The sequence below is a fragment of the Crocuta crocuta genome, unplaced genomic scaffold (assembly GCF_008692635.1).
Source record: "Crocuta crocuta isolate KB4526 unplaced genomic scaffold, BGI_CrCroc_1.0 scaffold234, whole genome shotgun sequence".
Taxonomy (NCBI): domain Eukaryota; kingdom Metazoa; phylum Chordata; class Mammalia; order Carnivora; family Hyaenidae; genus Crocuta; species Crocuta crocuta.
In genome coordinates, this window is record NW_027529647.1 from 3,839,343 (window position 1) to 3,849,081 (window position 9,739).

The 9,739-nt window shown below is 59.7% G+C and overlaps 1 protein-coding gene across 1 annotated transcript in view; it reads right to left on the bottom strand.

Annotated features, from left to right (window-relative positions):
- Positions 1-9,739, bottom strand: part of LOC144230464 (mesothelin-like) — an 11,147-nt gene that overhangs the window by 730 nt on the left and 678 nt on the right. The window contains exons 2-11 of the mRNA XM_077762798.1: positions 5,106-5,232; positions 2,635-2,733; positions 2,463-2,544; positions 1,848-1,891; positions 1,647-1,746; positions 1,199-1,377; positions 970-1,125; positions 739-881; positions 533-660; positions 77-171 (exon numbers count right to left, since the gene is read on the bottom strand). Coding sequence (XP_077618924.1) covers positions 77-171; positions 533-660; positions 739-881; positions 970-1,125; positions 1,199-1,377; positions 1,647-1,746; positions 1,848-1,891; positions 2,463-2,544; positions 2,635-2,733; positions 5,106-5,232 — 1,153 coding nt within the window. The remainder of the gene's footprint in view (positions 1-76; positions 172-532; positions 661-738; positions 882-969; positions 1,126-1,198; positions 1,378-1,646; positions 1,747-1,847; positions 1,892-2,462; positions 2,545-2,634; positions 2,734-5,105; positions 5,233-9,739) is intronic.

A 9,739-nucleotide genomic window follows, 5' to 3' on the forward strand; every position in this document is an offset into this window, starting at 1 on the left:
CCCCGCCCCCGTGGCCCCGCCCCTCCAGTGCCCTCCTCTGTGCCCCGACCCCCGTGGCCCCGCCCCGTGGCCTTACTTGCACTGCCTTGGGCCGCAGCGTCCTGAATGTGGGCACGTCCATGCTTATGTTATGACGACTGAGAGCCCGCAGGTCTTCTGTGGGGGCCCCACCTGCCCGCGGGCAGAGGACCCCAAGCGTTAGACTTCGCAACAGCCCCCAGTCCTATCCCCTGACCGGAGGCTGCAGGAAACCCTCTTCTTCACCAAGATTCCCTTTTCCTAAGGAATTCCTGGGCCCCAGGTTCCCCTGCTGATCATCTGATGCTCAGGGTGCATGGAGAGGCTGGAGGTGGCCCAGGGAGCGACGGGGTGCGGCTCAGAACTCAGGGTCTCCATCTATGCACACGCGTAAGGGCAGAGGCACACTGACCACCAGTCACACCAGCAGCAGCCTAGCGAGGGAGGAACTGACAGCACCCGTGTGGGGAGCCCTGGCCCTCACGCCCCCCTGGGGGGGTCCCCCCTGGCTCACCCAGGTAGGGCTTGATCCTCTCAAAGTATGCAGACCCGCTTATGTTCTGGAAGGCATCTCGGGCCTTGGGATAGAGAATGTCCATGTGCACCGGGCCGCATGCATCCAGGTCCTGGGGCCTGGCCGCCCTAGGGAGGAAGCCGGGGCCCGCACAGTGAGCCCGGAGCACAGCGCGCCCACCGCACCTGGCAGGCCCCGGCACTCACCAGACAACGCTGTGTGGCACTGAGCCCAGCTGCTCGGGACTGAGGAAGCACAGGTATGTCGGATGGAAAGCTGCCAGCGCGTCCAGGGTGGCCTTGTCCAGCTGCCCCCCTCCCGCCACATAGCGGGCAATCAGGGCAGCCACCTGTGGAAGGAGGCCACGGTGCCGTGGGGCAAGGAGGCGCTCCCCCAGGGGGCCCGCACGCCGCACACCGCCTGCCCCCTCCCCGCACCTGAGCATCCATCTCGTGCCCACTGCTGACTTTAAGAAGAGACTGCACGGTTTCCAGGGATGTCACGTTCCACTTGTGGATGTCCTCGGGGGTGAGCTCGAGGAAGAAGTACCTGAGGTCCCGGACCAGGGACTCGGGGTAGCCCTGTGGATAGAGCTGCCCGGGGAGGTGACTGGGTGACTGGGGAAGCTCGGGTGGGGTGGGCAGGCGTGAGCCCGTCAGGAAATACCTCGTCCAATTTGCGCTTGAAAACACCCAGCTGCTGGTAGGTGAAGGGCAGAGTGTTCACCCGGCCCATGTGAGCGGCCAGCAGGGCCCCGTCCACGCAGGCCGCCAGCTCCCAGGGCTCGTAGAAGACAAGGTTTTCGTCCAGCACAGGGGCCCTGCGCGCGGGGGGGCAGGCCTTGCCTGCGGGGGCAGGCAGGGGATGGGGGCTGGACCTCGCCGGTCAGCCTCTTCCTCCCAAACCCCACAGAGACCCCGGGCAATGCGTGGCCCCCTCCGGGCCTCGGTTTACACATCAGCATAATGGAGTGATTCTGCCCATTCTCTGCAGCTGTCGCAGCTGAGCAGGCAGAGTGGCCAGAAAGGGCGGCCGGTAAGGGCGGGTGTGACCCCGCTACGCTATCCCCACCCCAGGTCTCCCGGCAGCCCCCGGGGCAGGGTGTCCCACTGACTCTGTGTGTCCCGCCGGTCCCTCGGGAGGACAGCCATCCGCTCGGGCCCCTGCCGAGACGGGTCCCGGGAGGTGCGTTGCAGCCAGGGGGTCATGACACCCTGAGGACAGAGCACGGCTGTGGCTGAGCCCTGCACGGCCCGGGGCCCCCGACCCCCTACCCAGGGCCGGGCACCTTCCGGTGTCCCCAGAGGGAACTTACCGGTCTCGGGTCTGCAGCCTGGACCCCGGAAGGGAGCCCCCACCCTGCAGGGGAGGAGCACAGGGCTTGAAAGGACAGCCCGGGATCCCTGGTGTGCCCGCCACAGGCCCTCACCCTGCTCAGGAAGGAGGCGGAGCTGCCCCCCAGCATTGCACACCCCACAGGCTTAGGCCTCTGTACCCCCTGACCACCCCAAGGAGCCCGGGCCTCCCACAGCCTCCTCCTAAGACCTCGCTTCTCAGGGCGATGAGCTACCCGTTCCAGGGACACGCTCAGGGCGGCCCGAGCCCCCATCCCTCCCCTGGCTCGGCTGCTGTTGCCCAGGGCGTGGCACTCCAGCAGCGGAGCTGGGGACAGAGACACGGCCGCAGCCTCCCCAGGGCTCAGGGCACCGACCTAGAACTTGGGCACCCGTCGGGAACTCCGGGCACCTGCCAGGACTCAGGCCACCTGCCCAGAACTTGGAACAGCTGCCTGACCTCAGGGCACCTGCCAGGGATGGGGGGGGCCCTGGCCACGGCCAGTGAGGAGGCGTGGGACGGGTACAGCCTTTCTTGAGGCCCCTCAGCTGCTTGGCTCCCCGTCCCCCTGAAGCCGCCCACCCCAATGACTCACCAAGGCTGAGAAGCAGGAGCAGGATGTGGGTGGGGGTCCCGCGGGACCCCGGGGGAGGTAGAGCAGTCTGCAAGGCCATGGGCTGTGGAGGGCAGCCGCTCTGATATCCCCATTTTAGGTAAACAGCCTCCCCCACCCCGCACCCCTCTTCTTCCCCCAACTCCCGCCTCACCCTGGGCCTGCGCAGGGCCTTATGGATCAGGACAGGCCTCCGAGCCCCAGGGCGACCCCCGTCCGGCCGCTGCAGGCGGCGTCTCTGTGGCCTCCGGCCCTGCTCTCAGGACCAGCCCGTCCACCCCACCCGCCGCTCCGGGAACCGGGCCCCTCCTGCCGCGGCCGCTGAGTCTGAGTCAGCCTGGCCCCCCGCAGTGAGAGCCCAGGGCGGCACCCGGTGAGGGCAGGGCCGCCTCGGGCCCAGGCTGGCCCGATGCCACTGCACGTTGGCACCAGGGCTGGCGACAGATGTGAGAGACGCCCCCAGCCTGGGGCGAGGCCGCTCTCTCCTCCCCACCCTCCCGCTCCCGGCACCTGCCGGGCTTTGTGCAAACCCAGGGCTCAGGTGGACAAGGCCAGGGCCCACCTGCCCTCCTGCTTTCCGCCCGGAGGCCCCTCCCGAGACAGAGGCCTCAGGGTCTTGTGGGCACAACAGCCCTTCCTACCTGCCAGGCCCTCGGGTGGGGCTCTGGGGGGACACCCCCTGCATTTCTGGAGTGGGGCTCGGGGTGGGCCTCGCCGCCAGCGTGGGCTGTGGAGCGTTGTCCCAGGGTAGGGTGGGGGCCTGCGGGAGACCAAGCCAGTGTAGACCAAACTACACCCACCCCTCCCAGGGAGGCCCGGGAAGGGAGGCCGCGCTGCCCCGGGCGCGGTGAAGCGCAGCCGTCCCGGCCGCAGCCTCCGCCCGGGCTTGTGTCAGCCCCACCCCGGCTCTGAAATGAGGGGGCGCGTTCCTGCCGCAGCAGCCCCTCTCACCGGGTGCTCAGAGAGCATCCTGGGAAGTGGCCCCCGTGAGCCTCCTCCCCTCCCCCCCCCACCAGGCTCCAGAGGTGTGCGAGAAAACCAGACCCCCAGGCCACGAAATGGGCAGTGCGGTGAGGACCCCCCTTGGAGGGGTGGGGCCAGGTGGGCCCCTCCACACCCTGCCCCCCACAGCCCCTTCCCCAGGCCCGTGGGCCAAGGGAACCCCCAGCACCTGGGAGCCTCTGAGGCCACCGTGGGCCCTGGAATCCGCAGCCTTCCCATCTCCACCCCCAGACCCACCCCCCGGAAGGCCAGGTTGGGGCCACAGAGGCACCGGGGCTGTCTTAGGGCTTCCAAAGAGGCCTGAGCTCGACCTGCAGCTTCGAGCCCGTTCCCGCCAGTCTGGAGTGCCCCTGGTTGTGACACGGAACCAGGCCCCAGCAGCGCTCTGTCCCCTCTGCAAGCCTGCCGCATGCTTCCTTTTCTGTCCTGCATCGTGCCCCAGGGGGCAGTACAGGGAGGGCGTCCAGGCTGGCCCCCTCTCTAACCCGGGGTCCTCCGTGACAGCATCCACCTGGGGGCCCATCACTCCGAAACCCCTGCACACTGGCTCAGCGCCTACGGCACGCCGGGCCCCGCTCAGACACTGGCACACGCTAGAGCAGGAAGACTCGGGTTCTGTCCAGGCCGGGCAGCGGGGCCTGGCCACAGAGATGCTGCCCCCGCCCCTGCCCTGCCCTGCTACCAGGGGAGGTCTGGGGTCTGAGTGGACCGCAAGCTTCCCAGAGCGCAGTGAGAGGTAGAGGTGGCTGTGCCTCGACAGAGTAATGTCCGGCTCCTTCCGCCAGCCAGAGTCATGGGCTCAGAGCTCGGGGGCAGGCAAGCATCGGCGCGTTCGCTGCCTCACCCGCCCCACCCCAGCCCAACCCCCACCCACCGTCTGGTCTTCAAGTGACAGAAAATGAAGTCAGACCACATTCCCAACTTCAGGCCCTTCTGGTGAGAGCCGGCAGGGGAGCCGGACAGGTTTTGGGTCTTGGATTCATGGTCATTTATAAATGTCAGCCCCAAACACAGACACGCTGCAGCCAGCCCCGGCCACAGACTGGGGCAGGGCCGGCCGGGCGAGGGCAGAACTGACCCCGAGGAAAGTGGGGGGCGTCTTCCCCACTCCCCGGGTGCACTGAGGACCTGGAAGGGGCATCCATGGCGACAGGGGCCGGGTTGTCCCCCCGCCAGCCTTCTTCTTTGGGGTGGCCAGGGCCCCTCGCACGTGGGTCCTGGGACCAGCTTTGGCTAATGTCTGCTCCCACTCAGACCTTCGGGGCTAGAGGGGCCAGGACGTGCTGATGGACGTGACCCCACCCTCCCCAGGCATGTTCACGCAGGTGACCCAGACCCCAGCTGGGCCACTGTCCCCACCCCACGTGGATGAGGCCGGGATCAGACCCTTTTGACCCTGGATACTGGGCTGTGCCCCAGGACACCCCTGGGAAAGGCCCTGGTGCCAACGGCCCTGCGCTAGTGACTCTTTTTCAGGGTGATGACCCAACCTGAGCCTCCTTTGCCATGGTGTCCCCAAGCGGAAGTAAGGCGGCCAGAGGCTGGCACCACAGAGNGCAGCATCTCACTGCCCCATTTCTCATTCTGTGAGATGAGGCGCAAAGGGCAAAGCTGGGTCCCCACCAGGTGCCGCGGCAGGATGCCTGCGGGCGCCCCACTCGCCCTGAGGTCGGCGCCCCACTCGCCCTGAGGTCGCGCCCCACTCGCCCTGAGGTCGGCGACGATGCCGAGAAAGAGGATCTCTTTGGCACTGCTGGTGGGAATGCAAACGGGTGTGGCCACTCTGGAGAGCAGGATGGAGGCTCTTCAAAAAGTTAGAAAATTACACTACGACCCAGCAAATGCACTACTAGGTATTTATCCAAAGAACACAGGAAGGCTGACTCGAAGCGGCGCGTGCACCCCATGTGCATGGCAGCGCTGTGGACCACAGCCACGGTATGGAGGGAGCCCACACGTCCATCGACGGATGAGTGGATAGAGAGGCTGTGGTGTAGACACGCTGGAGTATGACTCGGCGATCAGAGAGAATGAAATCCTGCCATTTGCAACTACGTGGGTGGAGCTAGAGGGAAGTGGGCTAAGTGGAATTGGTCAGAGGAAGACAGATACCCTATGGCTTCACTCACGTGTGGGATTTAAGATATAAAACGGATGAACATAAAAACAAGGAAGGGGACAAAACACAAGAGACTCTTAACTACAGAGAAGGAGGGTTGTTGGAGGGTTGCAGGTGGCGCTGGGCTGAGTGGGGGATGGGCACTGGGTGTTATACACAGGGAACGAATCACTGGAATCTACTCCTGAAACCATTATTGCACTACACACTAACTTGGATGTAAATTTAAAAATTAATTACTTAATTAATAGAAAGAGAGGAAGGAAGGAAAGATCTATCCAGAGATGACAAGTGAAACATTCTGGACAAATCATAAAAAACCAAGTCCCGAGGGTTCTGGGAAAGAACAAACGCTAGCAGAATTTGGAGGGGAAGTGGCACTGAGGGAGGGACGCCCTCTGGGTATGCAGCTCGGCCCTGAAGGCAGCCAGGGCACGCGCCCCGGCTCCTCCGGCGGAGATCCCACCATCTTTCCAGCGGAAGGAAGAAGGCTCAGCTGGTTAAGCATCTGACTCTTGATTTTGGCTCGGGTCATGATCTCATGGTTCGTGAGTTCAAGCCCTGCATTGGGCTCTGCGTTTACAGTGTGGAGCCTTCTTGGGATGGTCTAGCCCCCTCTTTCTCTGCCCCTCCCCCCTGCTCACGCGCTCTCGCTCTCAAAAATAAATAAGCATTTAAAAATTGAAGAGGGGGCGCCTGGGTGGCTCAGTCGGCTAAGTGTCTGGCTTCGGCTCAGGTCATGATCTCACGGTTTGTNATTTTAAAAAAACAAAAAATAGGCCAAGGCAAGAATATGCAACGGGGAAAGGACTGTCTGTTCAACAAATGCCACGGGGACAGCTGGACAGCTGCGAGCGACAGAAAGACGCTGAGCCGCTTCCTTACGCCACACACGGAAATAAACTAAAAATGGATGAAAGATCTAAATGTGAGACCTGAAACCATAACAGTCCTTGAGAAGAGAACACAGGCAGTAACTTATCTCACATCGGCTGTAACAACTTCTCTCTAGACATGTCCCCTGAGGCAAGGGAAACAAAAACACAAATACACTATTGGGACTTCATCAGGGCACGAAGCTCCTGCCCAGCAAAGGAAGCAATCAGCAGCACTAAAGGGCAACCTACTGAATGGAAGAAAAAGAACCGATCGACCTCAACACCAGAAAACCGAATACCCCAATTAAAAGTTGGGCAGAGACATGAACACTTTTCCAAAGAAGACACCCAGATGGCCTCCGGGCACATGACAAGACGCTCAGTGTCACGGGCCATCAGGGAAGCGCAGGTCGGAAGGACAGAGAGGTGCCACCTCACACCCACCAGAACGGCTAGAAGCGACCAACATAAGAAACAACAGGTGTTGTCCAGGGCGCTGAGAAAGGAGAACACAAACTAGTGCAGCCAAACAACTACAGGGGAAAACCAAAAAATGAAGGGGAAAAAAGAGAGAGAAACCCAGAACCAGACTCTTCACTACAGAGAACACACCAATGGGTCCCAGAGGGGACGGCAGAAATAGTGACGGGGCCTGAGCCTGCTTGTCACCAAGAGCAGCGGGTGGTGTGTGCAACCGTTGACGCACTGCAGCGTACACGTGCGCTGACGTCACACGCTATGCTAACTGCACTGGAATTAAAGTACAGGTTGATTAATTAAATAGGCTAAGGATGTGAACGGACACGTCACGGAAGACGTGTGAGTGGCCAAGCAACACATGGGAACATGCGGGGACGGCAACAGAGGCCCAACGTCACCACTCAGGGAAACGCAAATCGAAGCCACACGACGGCCGCACCGGAGCGAGTCAGCTGAAAGGGACCGCCGGTGCCAGCCGGCCGCAGGGGCGTGCAGCACCCGGAACTGTCACACACTGCGGGCGGACGCACTCGCCGGTGCCGTCGCTTTGGTCTGGCATTTCCTTAAGAAGTTAGACACACACCTAACTGTGCGACGTGGTCGCCCCACTCTTAAGTAATTACTCCAGAGAAATGAGAACGTACATCCACACGAACTCACCGTGGCCAAAAACGGGGAGACGCAAATTTCCACCAAAAGATGCAAAGACAAACTAAATGTGGCTTGTCCACACAGCAAAAAGGAGGAACGGGGAGGGTACGGACACATGATGAAACAAGACGAATTTCAAGCTCATTATGCTGAGTGAAGAAGCAGACAGCAAAGAGAATATAAAATTTTAGTAAAACTTTAAAACACAAACTAATGTATTGTCACAAAAAGCAAATCAGTGGTTCCCTGGGGCCCAGCAGCTTCCCCCAGACTAGGGATCCCCATTCAAGAGTGAGCAACGAGGGGCGCCTGGGGGGCTCAGTCCGTTGAGCATCCGCCTTCGGCTCAGCTCATGATCTCATGGTGCGTGGGTTCGAGCCCCGCGTCGGGCTCTGTGCTGACTGCCAGCTCAGAGCCTGGAGCCTGTTTCAGATTCTGTGTCTCCCTCTCTCTCTGACCCTCCCCTGCTCACACTGTGTGTCTCTCTCTCAGGATAAAAAAACAAAAACAAGAAAACAAAAAAAAAACGTTTAAAACTTTTTTTTAAAAAAGAGGGAGCAAGAAGCATAAAAGTACAGTGGAGACTGAGGGGGCGGAGGCGAGCCACACCCTGGTGGCGGTGGTGGCTTCCAGGGTGTACGTGCCAGAGCTCTCTGGAAGCTGTGCTTTACACAGGTGCCTCTACTGTACATCAATTACACAATAAAATTGATTTAAAAATCCACNTCATGATCTCACGGTTCGTGGGTTCGGGCCCCGCGTCGGGCTCTGTGCTGACTGCCAGCTCAGAGCCTGGAGCCTGTTTCAGTCTGTGACTCCCTCTCTCTCTGATCCTCCCCTGCTCGCGCTGTCTCTCTCTCTCTCAGGATAAAAAAACAAAAACAAGAACAAAAACAAAAAAAAACATTTAAAACTTTTTTTAAAAAAAGAGGGAGCAAGAAGCATAAAAGTACAGTGGAGACTGAGGGGGCGGAGGCGAGCCACACCCTGGTGGCGGTGGTGGCTTCCAGGGTGTACGTGCCAGAGCTCTCTGGAAGCTGTGCTTTACACAGGTGCCTCTACTGTACATCAATTACACAATAAAATTGATTTAAAAATCCACAGCCTAACAAGCGTTGGCAAGGACGCGGGGAAATTGTTCCCTTGCGCATTGCTGGTGAGAACGCTCCCTGTTGCGGCCACGGTGGAAAACAGTCTGGCAGCTCCTCAAAACCTTAAACCCGGGATGAGTACATGACCCGGCGAGTGAAGACACATACCCACAAGAGCTGAACACAGAAACTCAAACAATACACCATGTCTGCAGCAGCCGAGAGGCGGCATTATGCCAAGTGCCCATGGGCAGCGCGACGGGTGAATAAAACACGTGGTCTTTCCGCGCAGTGGCTATAACTCGGCCGCAGAAGGAACGGAACGCACGCTACCACGTGGACGGACCTTGAAAACATGGTGCTCAGTGGCGCAGCCAGATGTGGAAGTCCGCATATTCCCTTTATGCGCAATGTCCAGATCAGGGAAATCCATCGAGACAGAAAGGGTACCAGGGGCTACCCGGGGCCGGGCCTGGGGAGGGGAATCACTGTCTAAAGAGTGCAGAGGGTCTGTTTCGTAAAAAAGTTCTGGAAGTTGACGGTGATGATGGGTACACAGCATCGTGAGTGTACCTAATACCACCAAATCGTACACTTAAACATGATTAAAAGAGTAAATTTTACTTTGTGTATATTTCACCGCCGTAAAACATCCACAGCATTCCTTTAGGTCAGCAATAATGGATTTAGTAGAGAAATAATCGTTTCAACAATAATGAAATCCACAAAGTCTGTAGGAATCAGCCTAACAATGCAGAGAACAACCCAGCAGGATGAAGCTATCAGTGCCCCTGAAATTATTCCGTACGCCTGATTCAATCCTATTAAACATTACAGGGTTTTTTTTTTTCAGGAACGTAACTATTTTATTTTAAACATAAAGAGAGTAAATATCCGGGATGTGAGAAGAGTCAAGCTCCTAGAAACGAAGACAACGCCACGGTAATGAAGTTAGGAACAGGCGGCGGGCGGGCGTGAGACGCGCACGCGGGCACTGCCAGCAGCAGCGGCGGGGAAGGGCGGGGCTGGGGGACGGGT